At 59.2% G+C, this 18,892-nt stretch overlaps 1 protein-coding gene across 2 annotated transcripts; it reads right to left on the bottom strand.

Annotated features, from left to right (window-relative positions):
* Window positions 1–9,159: 9,159 nt before the first annotated feature.
* Window positions 9,160–18,650, bottom strand: MATN1 (matrilin 1). 2 transcript variants are annotated; one of them, XM_077898805.1, is made up of 8 exons: window positions 18,466–18,650; window positions 16,485–16,831; window positions 14,102–14,324; window positions 13,165–13,290; window positions 12,304–12,720; window positions 11,397–11,549; window positions 10,396–10,474; window positions 9,160–9,764 (listed from the first exon to the last, which is right to left on the bottom strand). In XM_077898805.1, exons 1-8 carry the CDS (start codon window positions 18,590–18,592, stop codon window positions 9,713–9,715), a joined length of 1,524 nt encoding a protein of 507 aa, XP_077754931.1. In that variant the 5' UTR covers window positions 18,593–18,650; the 3' UTR covers window positions 9,160–9,712. The 2 variants fall into 2 exon arrangements, with proteins under 2 accessions (XP_077754931.1, XP_077754932.1); XM_077898806.1 differs by having other exon boundaries at window positions 18,499–18,648.
* Window positions 18,651–18,892: the final 242 nt, after the last annotated feature.

The following is an 18,892-nucleotide window of genomic DNA, read 5'->3' as shown; positions in this document are numbered from 1 at the left end:
AGGAGGTGGCATCTGGGCAGAAGGACCTGGCGTGGCCTCTCCCAGCTCAGCCCAGCCCAGGACAGAGGCAGCTTCTCTTTCTCCAAGGGAGGCCCCACCCCGGCCTGCCGCCCCAGCCTGGGCCTTGGCAGAGGAAACACCACGGCAGCTGGAAGGGAAGGCCCCGTGGGGAAGGCTGCTGTGGCCCCAATGGCCCCCTGAGAATGGGATGCACCTAGGGGTGCTCACCACTTGCCCCTCCTCTCTTCCAAAGGGAGCCCCAGGCTCAGGACAGAATTCCTGGCTCTGTATCCCCCACCAGAGAGGGGCTGGGAGGTCCTTGCTGTCCATGGGCCAAGGGCTCCTGCCAGGAATGAAGGCAGGAAACTGCAAGGGAAAATCTGATACCAAGAAGAGGAGCAGTTTTTTCCCAAGTTGTGGCCACACGCCGAACAGCAATGTGGGCCAGCCATGGCGGGAGGGAGACCCCAGGCAGAGAGGCCTCCAGGGTGGAGTGGAGGCTGCAAGGTCCAGGAAGGAGTCTGTTCGGGCCCTCACTATAGGGGACTGTGGCCAAGCTGGAGGGGGTCCAGAGGTGGAACCAGCAGGGCCAGACCCCAACCTATGACCCTCAGAGAGCACTTGGGACAACAAAGGGATGTCCCCACTGGAAGAAGGAAGACTCAGGGACCGTGTGGCACAGACAGGCCTGGGTTCAAGACCCGGAGCCTCTACGTGCCTCTGCAAGTCCCTTCTGCTCTCTGAGCCTCACTTTACTCAACCTGTAAAATGGGGATAGTCCTGCCACCTAAGTAGCTACAAGGAATCCATGAGCTAGTGCTAATAGGACAATGCTTAGCTCATGGTAAGCACCAAGAGATGTTAGCTATCTGTGGATTTATATTTCTAAGTTACTACTTACACTTTTATAATACACTATATTATTATATAATAATTTATATACTACATATTTATATTTGTTATTTACATGGTTATATTATTTACATATTTTATTTACATATCACAATGTGTTACCTGCAAGTATATACAATAAACTATCTATACCATAATACACTATAAATCACTATTTATAGATTACTTATTATTATCACCTCCGAGAGGCTATGGGCCACAGAGGGAGCAGACACATTCTGGGTGGCCCGGACATCACACATTCATTCACCGTATCTACCTACCAAGACCGTGGGGAGCACAGGTGAGCTCCTTCCGGGGCTTCCTTGCGCACCCCCACCTTGTCAGGCGGGTGCCTTGAAGGGCCGGGCTGGCCTAGCAGGTAGCTGCTGAGTTGCAAGTTCATGCACATGGACCAAGTGCCTACTGCACGCGGCTCCCAGCTGAGCAGCCAGCGGCGCAGAGGCTCAGGGAGTGAAGGACGCGCCAAGGTCACACGGGCCTGAGCTGGAGCCACACCTCCCACCCAGGTCTGGCCACAGACGGTCCCCCTGCAGATGCCGCGCTGCCTGGCACCACCACTGAGTAGGACAGCAGCTCGCACTTTACAGGGGGAGACAGACAGGAAGGAGCCCCTTGGGGCCCTGCAAACCTGAGGGGACAATGGGAGGGGACAGATTCTGACCTGTTGGGAGGTTTCCCACGAGGGAGGAGGTGCTGTCTCCCCCTTGAAGCTCTGGTGGGAGACCTGTGGCCAAGGGGACACCTGGACCCAAACCCAGGCACAGATGGGGATCCCGTCCTGGCCTGACAACACCCCACCCCCGTGCTTGGTGCTTCATTTCGGTCTGCACGCCCGGGGTGGGAAGTGTTCTCGGTGTCCTCGGTGAACAAACGGAGACCAGAGGGGCAGTCAGGTGGCCCAAGTCACACAGCACGGCAGGGACTGCCCGGGGCTCACCCCCAGCTCTTTGGATGGTGGACTCCGTGTTCTGTCCACGGAGCCTTTTGGGGGCTGGTGAGGCTGACTTTTGGGGGCCTCTCCGTCATGTCCCTTTCAGGGCCTCTAATATTCCCATCCCCACTCAGGCTTGAAGACTCTCCTATCCTGACGTAGGGACACAAGACTTGGCCATTGCCCGTTGGAACGAGAGGGCAGGGGAGCAGGAAAATGCCCCTCACGGGGCTCCCACCTAGCCCCCTGCCCCATCCACAACCCTCAGGTCCGAGCTGCCACCCCTAGCCCAGCAGAGCCCTGGACAGGCCCTGGGAGGCCAGAGACACATCCAGCCCAGGCCCCTCATGGGGCATGTCACCGCCACAGGAGAGCACAGCCACCTCGGGGGAGCCCCCCACCCATGCTCTTCCCCTGGAGACAGGTTGCTGCCTCCCTGGGAGCCCTGGGATTAGACCATGGGCCACGAGTGCCACAAGTGACAGGAACTAGCCCAGCTCGAGGTGACTGTTGCGGAACCCCATCCCCCAGCCGGGCTGGCCACCTCATTCCTGGGCCGACGCTGCCATCGTGTGGCCACATTCCTCCATGGCAGGCCTGGCCCCCAAGATCCTTAACTCCAGGATCCAGCGCAGCGCTCAGATCATCTTAGGCAGCAGTGTCAGGGCTCCGTTCCACAGATGGGGAAATTGGGTCACAAGTAGCAGCAAAGGGTGAGTGAAATAGGGAATTTAGAGTTCAACAGGACTGGGCAACAGCCAGACCACATAGGTCCTAGGGTGTCCAACTAAGTTTGAATTTTATCTTGGAGACAATAGGGAGCGGGAGAAGGTTCTAGAGCAGGGATGTGACCTGAGCAGATGTGCACTGTAGGGCCATCGCTCTGATATCAGTACACAGAGAGGACTTAAGAACAAGGCAGGAAGGCCAGTTAGCCTGTGATGGTCCCCATCTGCAGAAAGGACTAGACTCCCCCTTTCATAACAGTGCGTCTGAACCTCAGAAACGCAATGTTCTAGTAAGCCTTCTGACTTTGGAGCCAGAGACCCCAGGGTTCAGACCCCAGCCCTGCCACTGTGGCAAGGCCAAGTGTGGCACTTTACACCTGGCAGCCTTGCTGTTTCCGCTTGCAAGACAAACGTATTCACAAAATCACTGGGAAGTTTGAATTCAAAATTGTGTGTCTAACAGCTCGTACCTAGTGGATGATCAATAAAAGGTGACTCAGTGGGGGGACCTAAATCTGATTCTGACCCCAGGAGAGACACGGTCCCTCCCCACATCAACAAAGCCTCATGTGCCCCGAGCTCCTATGACTGTCCCCAAACCTCCGAGTCACGCAGCGGCTCCAGGGGAGGCAGGCCCACACCCAGGCAGCGGGAAGCCTCTGAGCAGCTCCTATCTCCTCTCATATTAATTGCATTTGCATCTGGAACAGATGGGGTGTTGGGACTCCCCCCCCCCTCCACCATCACCATTTTTCACAGAGCATTGATCCAGGAGAAAATCATGTAATTAAAAGAGGAGAAATGCAAAACAATCCCCTTAGCGGACCATGCTGTCTTCCCTCCCTTGTAAATTCATTAATGAACTGTAATTGCAAAGACAAACCCCTTATTGAAACCTGGTAACCAATTCACCATGGGGCCGAGGGACTCCCATTGTAATCCAAGACCTGGGGAAAGACAGGGGGGAAAAGATCCTAATTAGTTTAGTCCTGTTTATCTATACACAAATCAACACAACAAAAAAATATCGGGTACAAAGTAACTTGCCATCTGCCAATAGACTGTGGGTGCCCTGGGGAGATGCCGGTTTTCCTTCTTTGTGGGACTTGTTTCTAACCTTCTGTTAATCAAACGGAGAACAGGGAAAGATACAGGAATTACATGGGGAGTGTGGGCTGCATGGGACCTGCAACCGACGTGGGGAGAATCGAGATGCGTTTGGCAGGAGCTGGGGTTTGGAAGACCCCGAGATGCCGGCCCCTGCCTTCCTCTGAGCCCCGAGACGTGGTCCTGTAGGAGCTAGCTCCCCCGTGCCCATGCAGGCAAGAATGGGAACCACAGGATGTACTGCAGCCGGAGGGCTTCCACCCGGGCTCTGACCCTGCGTGTTGGGGATATGGGGTGGTTCTGCTCAGCCAGCACCCCGACCCTGGCTCCGATCACACACCCCTCCTTCTCCTGGAGGAGCCACTCCATCTTCTCAGTCCTGGAGGCTCCTGTGGGGCTGATCCGCTCCTCATCCAGGAACGGGCGGAGCCTTGCATCACCCTGGCCACGGCGGTTGTTCAAGGGTGGGCACAGGACCCAGCCTGAGCCAAGGAGTCTGAAGGCTGTGAACTCAGAGCGGCAGGGCGACGGCTGTCTTGAGACGAGGGCCTGCCTGGGCGTGAAGCCACCAGGGTGGAGGCCAGAGGCAAGAGCGCAGAGAGCCAGAGGCCTGAAGACGTCACCGAGCCCAGCTCCTCCGCCAGCACCCTCCACCACGGGGTCCCTCACCTCCCTTCTTGTGCTGAAGTGGGTTGGTGTGACGTGTCTGTCCCTCGTGACCCAGAGCCCCAGCTCAGCCCGTTCTGAGCCACGGTGCCCGCGGCCCAGTCTCTGAGTGGTTGACCTGACGGGCTTCTCCTGCCAGCGCCCTGGTACCCCCACTCCTGCCCCAGGCAGGACTGTTGCAAACAGGAAGCAAAACTTTCCCCCTCCAAAATGGGGCAGTTCTGGGCACATGCCCCCCTCCATTCGTTCCTTTCCTGGAAAATCCTGAGGCTCAGCTCCAGAGGCCCCAGATCCCCAGCCCACCTCAGCTCAGCCTGGACTGGGGCCTGAGCCAGGCCTGACGTGGCAGGAGGCCAACCACAGCCACAGGCCCGCCTGTTCAGAGCCTCTGGGTGCAGATCCACCTCCCCATCCAGCACCTTCTCTAACCTCTAGCCTGCTTGGCAAGGCGCTCACTCCCTGCCTGGCTCCCACCAGGCCCTCTGCGAGGGACCAACCCTTCCCCCTCTGCCTTGGGTGCCTGGGTCCAGCTCCAGGCTCCTCTAGGACCAGGTCCACCCTCTGCCAAACTGTGAGCCTGCTGCCCGCCTAGGAGGATGACGGGGAAAGGGACTGACCACTGAGATCAGCTGAGCACGTACTGTGCTTAACATCCGCTGTCCCAGGCGGCCAAGCTATGTTTGTGTTGCTCTTAAGAAAGGCCTGAGTTAGGACACCTGGGTGGCTCAGCGGTTGAGCGCCTGCCTTTGGCTCAGGGTGTGATCCCGGGGTCCTGGGATCGAGTCCCACATCGGGCTCCCTACAGGGAGCCTGCTTCTCTCTGCCTCTCTCTCTCTGTGTCTCTCATGAAAAAATAAATAAAATCTTAAAAAAAGATAGAAAGAAAAGAAAAGAAAGGCCTAAGTGCTGGGTCAACTGCCCTGACTCAGACAATCCCATCACCTGTAAAACGGGTCACACTAATGCAGCCACACCAGTTACCCGAAGGATTTGCCAGGGCCCCATGTGCCTCTGTCCTGAGCAGTTTCTCTGCTTTCTCTCCAAGGAAGGATGTCGCTGCCTCACTAGCAGGACCATCCTCCAGGTCACCTCACCTCCCTGGATGTGTGATAGGGACATTCCTGCCCATCCCAGCTGAGATCTCCACAGTCCCCCTCTCATCCCCTCATCCAGTGTTTATAGGGAAAATACGTGAGTCCCATCTCTAGTGGGAGTTCCATTCTAATTTCTAATCACATCACCCCCTTACGTGAAGCGCTTCCATGGCTTCACACCGCCCTGCAGGTGGAATCCCCTCCTCATCTGGTCCTGGGGCTGCAGACTGGTCCCCGCCACATGCAGCCGCATCCAGGCTCCTGGAGGGCCTCACACCTTCCTCCTCAGGGCACTCGCACACCCTGCTTCCCCCTACTTGACATGCTGTCCGCCACCTCCCCCTTCACCTTCCTAACTCACCTTCCTCACTGCCTTCAGATTCCGGCTTAGGTCCATCTCTTCTGGGAAGCCTCCTCCACCTCCCCATGGCTTGGTAAGACCTTCTGTTATATGGCCCTGTGGCACACCCTAAGTCCCCAGCCTGCTACCACAGCGGGACTCTCTGTGTGGCTTTCCATCCGATGTCTGTCTGCCTCTTTAACCTGGGAGCACCACGAGGCCAGAGACCATCAAGTATTTTCTATTTTATCCCGAATGCCTCGTGCATGCTTTGGCCTTTGGCAACGCTCAGTGAATGGGGAAGGAAAGAAAGAATGGGGGAGGGTGGGTTGAGACTGGGACTGTCCCTAGAGCCCCACAGCCTGACTTCACTGTCCCCTGCCCTCCTCCCCAGCCATATGCCCCTTGCCAGCGCCCCCTCCCTCCACACAGCCTTCACCATCCAGACTTTCTTGCAGGTGTGCAGCTCTCGGGCTCCCTGCCAACCCACCTGCCCCTCCAGGGGGCCCTCTGTCTGGGGGTCAGGGGGTCTCACACCAGGACTGTTGGCCCCCAAACAGGGCAGCTAACCCCTCCACTGTCACCTCCCCCATGGGATAGTCCCTGGGAGCTCAGAGCCTGAGGCTTGGTCTCTGCCAGGCCAGACAGGTGCCCTGTGCACTCCTCTACCTTGTCTGACTTCATCAAGGAAGCACTGACAGCTCCCGGGCTCTGAGTGACTCCATTTGCCCCTTTGGAGATCCTCCCTGTTTCCTGCTTGTTTCTAGATCATCTCTCTCTCCTTCTAACAGACGAGGAACTAAGGCCCACAGGGAGATGGGCTGCCTGGTCCGGGCTCACACAGCAAGAAATACAGTGAGGCTGGAATGTCAGCCCAGGAGCACAGGCTTGTGTCGGACTCTGGGCTCCTTCTACTCCTAGTACCTGGAGGAGGGCTTGGCCTGAGTGCCGGATGGTCATTTGCTGCAGTACCACGAGATGGAGCCGGCTGGCTGTCCCCGGGAGCTGGCAGGCTCATGCCACCCTCCATGCCTCGCCTCTCTGAGCCCTGGCACATTCGTGTTGTTGCTGCTCAAAGCAGAGGTAAGGCTGTCCTTGTCTTTGCCTCCTGGTGGGGCTGGGGGAGCAGTACTCGTTCACGTGATGCAGGGGCTAGAGCCGTGGTGCACACACTGGTCTCCCAGCAGGTAACAGGTGCCCCAGGTGGCACAGCCACTGGAGACCAGGTGGCCACAGTGTCTCAAGGGACACGGACGCCAGATGGGAACAAGGGAGGTGCTCAGGGACTCACAGGTTTGGATGTGTCCCTGAGGCCCAGGAAACCATCCTCTAGATGGTGGCAATGATGCCAACTCCTCTCTGGGTGCAAAGTGTGGGTGGGCCCTGTGCTGGGTGCTCCCCACGCATCCCCTCATTTACATCCTCCAGTGCCTGCAAGGCGGTGCCAGTATCCTCTGCCCTGCATGTAGATGGGGGAAGGGCCCCCACCAAGTTCCCTAGCAGCTGAGTTATGGTGCTGGAACCTAGGATGGTCCAGAGCTGAAGAGCAAGAACAAGGACACCAAGGCCACCACGTGGGTAGGAGACGGAGGTGAAAGACCAGCTGAGTCAGGGCTCTCCCACTGCAGGGAACAGAAACAGGCTCAGGCACATCTCACTTTGATGCGAGGGTTTCCTGGGTGCCATGAGCTGCCAAGGCAGGGAGTATAGCCAGAGAGGGACACCAGAGGATGACCTCCTGCAGTGGATTAAAAGTAGCCACAAATTCCTCTTGCTCTTTCCCCATGGAAGAAGCCGAGTGTAACTCCCCACCCCTTGCATCTGGGCTGGCCTAAAATTACTTTGACCAAGAAAATACAAGGACATCTGGGTGGCTCAGTGGGTTAAGCATCTGCCTTCGGCTCAGGTCCTGATCTCAGGGTCCTGGGATTGAGTACCAGGTTGGATTCTCAGCTCAGCGGGGAGTCTGTTTCTCCCTCTCTGTCTCCCTCTCACCCTCCCCTTTTGTGCTCAGTCTTTCTCTCTCAAATAAATAAATAAAATCTTTAAAAAAGAAAGAAAGAAAAGAAAATGCAGCCAAAGTCACACGGTGCGAATGTGGGGCGCCAGACCTAAAAGGCCTTCAGAAGCCCTGAGCTGCCCTGTAAGAAGTCCAGCTCCCCCGCTGGAGAGCCCATGGGGACATCCGTGGAGAGAGAACTAGAAAGAGGCCCAGCCTTCCCGCCCCGTCTCCCCAGGCGGTGGTCGCAGGAGTGGGCCTGGCATAGGCGAGCAGGCTGTGCTGGAGGCTCCAGGCTTGTTGAGACCCAAACGAGTGTGACCCCAGCCGACCCCACAAGGAGCAGAAGAACCACCAGCAGAGCCCAGCCAACATACAGAGTCATGTCAATCACAGATGGCCATTTTGAGCCACTAAGTTCTGGGGGGCACGGGGGTGTAATTCCACCTGTTTGCACGGCCTCTATGGAAGGCCTTTCAGCATGGTGAGTCTCTCGTAAAAGCCTTTTACAGGCTCTCAAGTGTGAATCTAGTAGTAACACTAAAAATGCTCCATTACACAGGACTGGCTTCAGAAAATCACCCAGGCTCCACTCTAGGAGACAAGGGACTGAGATGGCAGGGGGCACGGATCCAGAGGGGACTGGGCGAGGCCAGCAGACCCCAGGGAGGGCTGGGGAGGGACATGAAGGTCGAGGGTCTTTCTCATGTGCCATCCCTGGGGTGGGGACTGCCAACTTCTGTGCTGGGGTTGGAGGGGGAAAAAAGAGTACTCCAACATGGGTTTGGGGTGGGGAGGAACCTGGGGCCAGCCCAGGCGCAGCTGGGACCCTCCCAGCATCTCTAACACACACACACTCAGGCCACAGGCTGCTGCTATAACCTAAACCCACCCTCTGTTTCCCAGCTGGGGTGAGGGTGACAGGGCACTCTATTCAACTCTAAGTTCCTTAAGGGCAGGGACTGTGTCTGTCTCGTAGGCCACCATCTCGGCACTGCCTGACATGGGCCTGTGCTCTGTTTGTCGTCTGCATGCCTGCATGAATGAATCGGCCTATCTGGTGCCATGGCTCTTCTTTTTCTTCAATGTCTTGCAGTTGTAGATTCAAGTCCCATCTCTCCAATTGACGCTCTCTGAGCAAATCATCCGAACACCCAGACACAGCATCCCGTGTGTATAATGGGGGGGGGGAATCAAGTCTGCCGGGGCTGGGTTGCTAGAAGAGGAAGTGAGAGCCTGTAAAGGCAGGACGATCCCACGCTGGCTCTGGAGTAGCTGCCTTCACCTCGATTCCCACCACTGCTCCCCCCTGCAGGGGCCCCCCCTGTACCCGCTGCCCTCACCATCCTTCGTCCCGCTCCTCAAATGACCACTCTGCCTCTAGCCCCATTCAGGGCTTAAATTAAATCATCTTTAATTGTTTTTCAAAAGGGAATAGAAAAATCAGGAAAGAGATTCACAGCACTCGCAGTCAGGAAAGGGTTAACTAAAAAAATAGGAATATATTAAGCTTTCAATTGAAAAAAAAATGCAAACACAGTCCCTCTCACGCTCACCCCTGTGTTCTCACACACACACATCCCTGCTCCAGATACACGCCCGCCCTCAGGCAGGCACCTGCACATACACACACACACACACACACACACACACGCTCCCAAGGCTGCCACTCCTCATACACGCATACATGTGCACGCTACCTCACACATACATGCTCCCAAAGGCTGCCAGGCTCCTAGCACACTCACCCATGCACCCAGCAGGGCTGGCAGGATGTGGAAGAGGGGGAGGCCTGGGGCCTGCCTCTCCCCAACTCCCGTCACCGAAATGGCAAAACTAGACTAAACTCAGGGCTCTAGGGGACACGCGCAGGACTCCGTGGGCTGCATTTGGGGTGGGGAGACGGAGAGGCCGCGGCGGGGACAGGCAGCCTCAGACGACCCTGTTCTCCAGGACGGCCAGCCGCTTACTCACAGCTTCCAGTGGACTCAGGGTTAAGGAGAGGCGCAGGCTGACCAGAGCAGGGCACTGATGGCTGTGGCGCCTAGACCCGGGATCCCACTTCCTGTGTCCCCCCACCACCTCCCGCAAAGTCCCTCTTCCAGAGAGTTCTCTCACTCCATCTACAGCATGTGTTCTCCCCAGTGTCAAAACTTACCCATTCATGGCCCTCAGAACCAGCTAGTTACAAGCTGCCTAGTCCTGCCCAGGGGCAGCTTCAGCCTGCTGGGTCCCCCACCTGGGCCCCCACCTCGTCCTGAGCCAGGGGAGCTGTTCCCGGCCCAGCCTCATCTGAGTGGAGACTGTTATTAGTTGTGCTGCCAAGAGCCTGAGAAATGGGGAGTCCACAGGCACCATGTTTTCCTGAGCACAGCTAGGACTCTGCATGTGTGTCCAGTCTCTAGATCTTGGCCTCTGCCTCAGTTTCTCTGTTTACCCTCTTGGAGCCTCTGCTTTTGACAGGATCAGCATCAAAGCTGACGCCAGCCCACCTGGCCGGAGTCCAGCCTGTCTCCAACAGGAGGCAGAGGCCCTACCTGGGACCCCCCACACAAGGGGCGTGGCTCCCTCTCCCCGTCCCTCCGCCCCACAGTGGCCTCTGGGAAAAGATATGTTTCCTGGTCAGGGCCTGCAGCAGCCCCTCCACTTTGGTCTGGAATTTCACAATGGACTCGCAGGCACACAGGTCTTCCTCTGGAGTGGACAGGAAGTAGGAAAGAGAAAGGGGAAGGTGAGTGGTGGCCTGGCAGGAGGGCGAGGAGCCATCACAGCCCAGGGCCAGGACTAGGGAGTCTTGGGGGTGGGTGGGGGGGACCTGGGAGATCTGAGAAGATGGAGACACACGTAGGGTTCTGAGGTAGAACCCCGAATGTCTTCCCACCCCCTCAGAGCCCTGATAAAACCTCCAATAATAGCCTCTCCGTGCTGGTCACCTACTGCACGCAGGGCACGGCTGCTAGGGCCGTCTATGTCAGCTCAGCGACTTCATCCAACACTTCGGGTTTGAAGTCAATTAATGTCATTTTACAAGCAAAGAACCAGAGAAGTGAGACAGACGTGATCGTGGCCAACAGCTAGTTAGTGTCAGAGCAAACATGCAAACCCAGGCATGCCTGGCTCTGCAATCCGTACTCTCTACCGCTGGGAGGACCCGGGGAGGTAGCAGGGCTCAAATCCTGGCTCCTCTGGTTATTAACGATTGTTCCACCCCTCCAGGCTGGGTTTCCTGTCTGCAAAATGGGAGTAATAATATTTCTACCAATTAGGATCGGATGATTAATATTTGGAGAGCACTAAAAAAATAAATAAATAAAATAAAATAAAATAAAATAAAATAAAATAAAATAAAATAAAATAAAATAAAATAAAATAAAATAAAAATATTTGGAGAGCACTAACACCAGTGCCATGCATGTGACAAGCATTCAATATATTCCACATATGTTTGCTGGTTGTAAACGTGAGACTGGCCAGCCCTCCTCCAGGTTCTAACCCAGGTGCCAACCCAGCTCCTGCTTCTCCCCACCCACATCCAGTGTCAGCATGGCTCCACACTGGTCCCCACCCCAGGGCCCCGCCTGCCCCTCCCATCAATGCCATCTCTGGCCTCACTGACCCACGCAGATCTTCTTCTGCAGTCTCTTGCCGATCTGGTTGATGGTCTTGAAGTCAGCGGTGTAGAAGTAGTGCTCTGCCACCGGCTCTGAGGCGATTTCCCTCAGCTCGTCCTCCACAGCGTTGCCCACACCCACAGCAAACATCTTAAAGCCTGCCAGGAGGAACACGATGAGTGACAGTGACCCTGGGGCCAGGCAGCTGTGGCTGAGCCTCCTGGGGAATGCCCAGGCAGTCAACACCAGATGCCTTCTGGTGGCAGCTTCTGGAATTACAGGCACAGTGCCTAGGACAAAGATACTGAGGACCTGTACTGATTCCCTGGCCCAGGAGCTTTGTGATCCCATATAGCCCCATAACCAGCCATCTGCCGACTATTATTATCCTCATTAAATAGGTGATAAAATGGAGACTCCAGCTTGTCCCAAAGTGGGGCTGCCTTCCAACAGTTGGTGCGCTGTTGGGAACAATCAACTGGAAAATTTCTAAGCCCCACCTACAAAAGGGCCATTGAAACCAGCTTCTTACTTTTCTGGGGCCTTCATTTTCTCATCACTGATAAAAAAGAGTTGGACAGGGATCCCTGGGTGGTGCGGCGGTTTAGTGTCTGCCTTTGGCCCAGGGCGCGATCCTGGACACCCAGGATCGAATCCCACGTCAGGCTCCTGGTGCATGGAGCCTGCTTCTCCCTCTGCCCCTCTCTCTCTCTCTCTCTCTCTCTCTGTGACTATCATAAATAAAAAAAAAAAAAAAATTTAAAAAAAAAAAAAAAGGAGTTGGACAAACCCATCCCTCCTCATTCATACTGAAGTGAGGTTTAGGGCACTACTAACAGAATAAACTCCAGTTGAGCTGTTCCATACGTGCTCCCGGCCATCAGTGGTGTTCAGGGTCCAGGCATCACCTACCAAGGTCCTTGGCTTTCTTGGCAGCATCATTAATGTAGTCCTGGCTCCGGCCATCCGTGAAGACGATGCCCACCTTCTGGGCCCCAGGCCTAGCCCCGCTGGACACAGTGAAGGAATTGTCGATGAGGTACTTGAGGGCAGCCCCGGTCATGGTGCCCTTCTCCATGTACGACATGTTCCGCACAGCCGCCTTAATGTCCTTCTTCGTGTGGAAGCGGCCCAGCGGGAACTCCTGGCGGACGGAGCTTGAGTACTGCACCAGCCCCACTTGTGCCAATTTGTCTGACACGTCCAGCGTGTCCACGATCTGGTTAATGAACTTCTTCACCAGCTCAAAGTTCTCTGGCCGCACACTTTTGGATCCATCAATGAGGAAGACCAAGTCAGTGGCCGAGCTGCCACCACCGCCACTGCAGACTGGGAAGGGTAGGAAGGCGAGGAGATGAAGCATAGGGGCCACTCATAGTCAGGAACCCATCACACACCAAGCTCAATAGGGAGGATTATCCCATCCCATTTTTATCCTCAAAACTCCCTCTACAAAGCCAAGGTTGTGGTGTTGGAAACAGAAGCTCCCGAAGCCATCAAATTGAACAGCTCAGGAGTGGGGCCAAGATTTGAACTCAAGCTATAAAACTCCTTCTGCCATATTAAACCCTCCACCCACCGTGACAAAAAGAGGGACAGAAGTCAGAAGATAATTTCCTGCAGACACCAAGTTCTAGAAAGCATCTATCATTTCTGCAGACTAGTCCAGAAGCAAAGTACAGAGAGGCTCGAATGGGCTTCCTGGAGAGTGGCCAAGCCCCATTCTCTCCCCTCCCCGCCTTCCCCCGGCTGGGCTGCGTCCAGGCCACTGACCGTTGCACGTCTTGCCGTCACTGTTCAAGGTGAAGCCCTCCCGACAGGCGCAGGTGTAGGAGCCGGGGGAGCTGAGGCACACCTGCTCACAGTCGTGGTCTCCCGTGGCACACAGGTCGGACACCACTGCAGGCGCAAGAGGAGGCTCAGAATCTCACGGCCACACGGCCTTGGACATCCCAGCCAGGGTGGACCTTCACACACTCTGGGAAACCGAGGCCCCCAACCGGATGAGGTCCGAGCCCCAGGCCCCCAGCCCAGGGCCGGGACCACCGGCCAGCCCCGCGCGGACCCGCTCGCCCGGTATCTGACTCCGCCGGGCCCTCCCGGTCCCCTGCCCCGCCCCGAGGCCCGAGGCCCCTCCCCGCCCCGCCCCGAGGCCCCGCCCCCTCCCCGTCCCCTGCCCCGCCCAGATGCCCGAGGCCCCGCCCCCGCCCCGCCCCGAGGCCCGAGGCCCCGCCCCCTCCCCGGCCCCGCCCCGAGGCCCGAGGCCCCGCCCCCTCCCCGGCCCCTGCCCCGCCCAGAGGCCCGAGGCCCCGCCCCCGCCCCGCCCCGAGGCCCGAGGCCCCGCCCCCTCCCCGGCCCCTACCCCGCCCGGAGGCCCGAGGCCCCGCCCCCGCCCCGCCCCGAGGCCCGAGGCCCCGCCCCCTCCCCGTCCCCTGCCCCGCCGGCCCCGCCCCCGCCCCGCCCCGAGGCCCGAGGCCCCGCCCCCTCCCCGTCCCCTGCCCCGCCGGCCCCGCCCCCGCCCCGCCCCGAGGCCCGAGGCCCCGCCCCCTCCCCGTCCCCTGCCCCGCCGGCCCCGCCCCCGCCCCGCCCCGAGGCCCGAGGCCCCGCCCCCTCCCCGCCCCGAGGCCCGAGGCCCCGCCCCCGCCCCGCCGGCCCCGCCCCGAGGCCCGAGGCCCCGCCCCCGCCCCGCCGGCCCCGCCCCCCGGCGCACCGCAGAGGGCCTCCTGGAACTTCTTGGACAGCTTCTGGATGACGCCGTAGCTCTCCACGTAGTCCACGTGCTCCTCCTGCGGCTCGCTGGCGATCTGCCGCAGCGTGGCCTTGTCCACGCGGCCCACGCCGATGGCGAACAGCTCGATGCCGCTGGCCCGGGCCCGTGCAGACACGTCCCGCACGCTGTCCTGGGGCCTCCCGTCCGTCACCACGACGGCCACCTGCGCCACGCGGGGCGCGTGAGGACCAGGCCGCCCCCCCCGCCCCGCCCCCCAGCGCGGGGCTGGACCGCTCAGCCCTCCAGGACCCCCCCCCCCCCCCGGCCGCTGGCAGAAGACGACACTGCGGCCCGAGAGGCGACGTGGCTTCCCGGTCACACAGCTAGTCCGCGGCAGGTGGATGCGATTCCCGGCCAGGGCTTTGCCCCCCGCGGGGGAGAACCCGGCTAGCAGAAGAGGAAACAGGTTTCCTCGAACCGAAAGACGGCTGAGGCGCTGTGCCGTCCGACCAGGGCCTGGGGGCGTCTCCGCCATCGGGCAGGCGGCTCTGTGATGAGGCGGGCGCAGGACCCCGCCTCCGCCCTCAGACTGGCGTCTCTGCGGACAGAGCCCGCCTGACACCCGTGCGGGACGCCATGCAGCTCCGCGCCGTGGCCGCCAGAGGGCGGGCGAGGCCCATGAACGGCGGCTCTGCCTCCAGGCCCGCCACCCCCAGGCCCCGGAGGGGGGCCGCACCTGCAGGGGGGGCTCGTCTCCCTCCATCCCCCAGGACGCTACTTGCCCTTTCCGTAGGGGAGAGCACTGTCCGCGCCCCTCCCCCAGGGCTCCCCCGCTTGTGCCCTGGGGAGGGAGACAGCAGGGACCCTGGGGCTGGGCCGGGCCCTCACCACCCGCACCTGGGCCTGCCCTGAAGCCAGGGACCTCTCATCTGGGGAGACTCAGCCTCCCGCCCCGCTGGCTGCTTCTCTGCCATGACCTGGGTCCCCACCCTGACCCGTAGGATAGTGGTTGAGACAGGCTTGCGCTGGAAATGCGGCTCACCTGCCTGAGTCCTCTAGGAGACCATTCCTGGTACGGTGCCAAGAAGGCGAAGGACTGCTTTCCCTGTGGCCGCCCTGGCCCCCCGGGGAGGGATCTTGCACCATCCCTTCCCTACCAGAGGCCCAAGGTCGCCTCTCTGTGACTGTCCACTGCCGCAGGCTGCCGCACTCCCCCGAGACGCACTGTCTCCTGGAACCCCGACCGCTCACCTTCAATCCAGCCTCGGTACTCTGAGCCCACCTGGAAGGGGCTTCCCGCAGGTGAATTCTAGGCTGGATGCCCCAGGTCTGGGGGAGTTGGTTCTCTCCGTCCTCATATGACCACCCAAGGCCACTACTCCGATCTGAGCTGACATAATTAACTGGTGACAGACATCACCACCATCCAGGTCACCATAGCCTCTCAATGGCAATGGCATCAACCTCACCTCAGCGCTTGTAAACAGCCCCCACAACGGATGACCTGCCTAACAGGCCATTTCTCTAAGGGCTGTAATGCCAGGATTATGTGCTATTGTATGTAGACATTCCTACCACTAATTAACTGGACAAGACACTGAGATCCCCTGTGCCTCAGTTTCCTCATCTGTGAAATGGGGACACCACCTCGGAGCACGATTGTGTGCATTTGGCACTCGTGCATCAGGCGTGTCCTGCACAGTGGTAAGAAAGTACGTCCCTGAGGCTGAGGGCCTGGGCAGGTAAAAGGCCATTGAGGGTTATGAAGGGGAGATGCGACCACCATGGGAGAGAACACCTGACTGGCCCCGCAGGCCCTGGGCTGAGTCCCGGAAGTCACACTGTGGGCACCAGGTCTGTGAAGTCCCCATACTGACGTCTGCTTACGGTGCATCACCTCAATTTTCTGAACCCCCGTGCTCAGAGGCTTATTAAATAAAAAATGAGCTAACCCTTAGGTGGGGCCTGGTGGGGCCAGGCGTTGTTCTGAGCACTCCAAGCTGTCGAGAGTCCTCCCGACAGCCCCTGGAGAAGGAGCTGCATTACTGTCATCTGATGAGTGAAGGGACTGAGCCAAGGAGCCACACGCATGGCTCGGGGTGGCACAGCTAGTCCAGGGAGTGGGGGCCCCGATCCAGACAGGCGCCAACTTCCAAGCATCTGGACCGCCTCAGTCGGCCTCCGGGAGCCAAGGTTAACTAAATCGAAATAATCAAGCGCTCGCCAGGTTGAGGTCCTGTGGTCAGAGGGTGGGGAAAGATGGGCTCACACCCCAGGTCTGCCACTTGGCTTAGCGGGGTCTAATACACAACGGTAAGCCAGGTTCAAGAATCACGCAGGCGGTACACAGCAGGATGCAGGCGGGGAGGGCTGGGACCTGTACCTTGCTGATGTCGGGGGACCTGGCACGACCACCCTCGGCGTCGCCGAAGGCTTTGGTGATGGCGAACTGGATGGCCAGGCCAGTCATGGTCCCCGTGGACAGCGGCTGGATGCGGCGCACGGCCTGGAGCAGCGCGGCCTTGGAGCCGTGGGCCCGCAGCGGGAACTCCTGCTTCACGGCGCTGGCATAGTTGACCACGCCCACCCGGGTGGCATTGGGCCCCACATCCAGCGACTCGATGACCTGCGACAGGAACACCTTCACCTTCTCGAACTCCACAGGCCGCACGCTGCGCGAGCTGTCCACAACAAACACCAGGTCCGTGGGCCGGGTCCGACAGAGGTGCCCTGCGAGGGGACGGGGGAGGAGGGGAGGGGCGAGAGCAGGAGGCAAAGGTCAGGGGCTACTTAGATCTAGACTTGAGGCCCCTGGCAGTGTGGACTAAACCTGAGCCAGGCCGGTGGGGTCCTTCTGTCAGCATGTAGACCCCAGGACAAACTACTTGCCAAAGCCCCCCCAAACTCAGCCCCGTGGGAAACACTGAGGCTCAGCTGTCAGCCTCAGGCAACTCCCTGCACCTCTCTGAGCTGGGTTTCCTCGTCGGTACAGTGACCTGACAACCTCCTCTTTATAGGATCCCTTGGGGCCCGAGCAGGAGCAGGTGTAAGGTGCCACCACGCAGCTGGTGCCCCAGAGGCAACAAAGGAGATGACAGGCTTTAAGACACACTTCTCGGACTTTGGCCCAGAGTGGCTGCCCCAGCAAGAGCAGCATTTCTCCTGGAGAGGGTGGGGGGGTGGGGGGCACAAGCCCAGGGACCAGTGCAGAGCCCATCGGCTTGGCCTCTTTCCTCTCAGCATCAGAACCAGTCACCAAAGTGAGCCCAGTTTCCCTCAGCCCCAAGGAGCCCGCTGGCTGGTGTCCGTGGGCAGGGGGCAGGGGCTGGGATTCCTCGTGGCCGCCATGGCAGCCTGGCCCCAGGGGCGGGGGCTCCTAAGACGCATCCCCACGGAGGCGGAGGCATGTCTTTCCGGACACCCCGGGAGGCAGCACCATGTGCTGGGAAGTGCACGGAGCTGGAATGAAGCAGAGCGGGGTTCGAATCCCGGCCCAGCCACCCTGTGGCCCTGGGCAGCTCACGGCACCTTTTAGGAGCCTCGGCTTTTCTCCCGTCCAGTGGGGAAAAAAAGGGTCACTGCTTGGTACTGTCACTGGCCTGGCCTCAGAACAGAGCAGAGCCACTCCCAAGTGAGGATGCAGGAAGGCTCAGGAGAGGGAAGGGGTGCTGGCCTGTCCCAGGCCCCCAGCCCCAGCACCCCAGTATCAGAGTTCCCCAAGGGACCTTAGGTGCAACCACACCCTGGTCCCTACTAGTTTAAGCTCCCAATGGGTAAACTGAGACACAGAGAGGGTGAGGGAATTAGTCACACCAAGGAGCAGTGGATCAGGAGCCACTAAGTAGTCTTAGGCAGGGTGTCCCTTCTTTGGCCTCAGTTTACCTCTCTGTACAGGATGAGCCGGGATTCAGTGCCCAAGGCTGAAGCTCTGGGAGCAGTTCAGCAGGTAGGAGCCCACACCCAGATATGCCTGATGGGCTGGTGACAGGCAGATGGGGTCCTGGCCACCCCAGAGCTGCACTCAACGGGGCTTGGGCTTGGCCCTGGGCCTGCTGCAGCTCCAGCTTCTGCCTTCAGCCACCCACAAGACTGCGGCCCTTGCAGGATGCATGGTCCCTGAGGGTGGCCTGGGAGCTGAGGAGCCCCAGGGAAGGCTCCAAAGCTGCAGTGAGAGGCCCAATAGAACAGGCTGAGGGTCACCCCTCCCCTGGCCCTTATGAATGTCACCGTTGCTATCTGCTCCTGCGTCAGCCCACTGCCACCCCTGCCTCCCTGTCTTCTGCCCCAGCCCCTGGTGGACCCCATTTAACCTCTGCTCATCTCAGAACCCAGCACCCCCAGTCTTTTGGTCAGAGGCCACTCACCCAGTGTCCCCCACCTCACATGGACCCCCTCACCTCTGGACTGGGGGGCGAGGCCCAGTGTGCACGGGACCTGGAGCAGCAGGAGCAGGCCACACAGCACGAGGCTGGTGCCAGAGATGAGCCTCATGGTTCTGGCAGCGTGGGCAGCGGCCGGCACAGTGGTGGGGGCCGGTGGGGGCCCGGTCTTATCAACCTTGCTGCCCAGCCTCCCAGCCGGGCGGCCCCCACTGACGCGGGGGCGGCTGCCCGGGCCATAGCCCCCTTGGGGGGGCGTGGCCCAGGCTGAATGGAGGTGTGTGTGTGCCCAGAATGGGAGGGAGCCACCTGGCCGGGGCTCAAGAGGCCCCTCGGACCACAAGGGCTCCTTTGCCTGCAGAAGCAACCAGAGCTGCAGCTGAAACTCAGGAAATCTCAGGTGGGTGGAGGG

This window comes from Canis aureus, chromosome 5, assembly GCF_053574225.1.
Source record: "Canis aureus isolate CA01 chromosome 5, VMU_Caureus_v.1.0, whole genome shotgun sequence".
Taxonomy (NCBI): Eukaryota; Metazoa; Chordata; class Mammalia; order Carnivora; family Canidae; genus Canis; species Canis aureus.
Note: the sequence above shows the minus strand (reverse complement) of the source record. Positions and strands in the feature narration are given on the sequence as shown.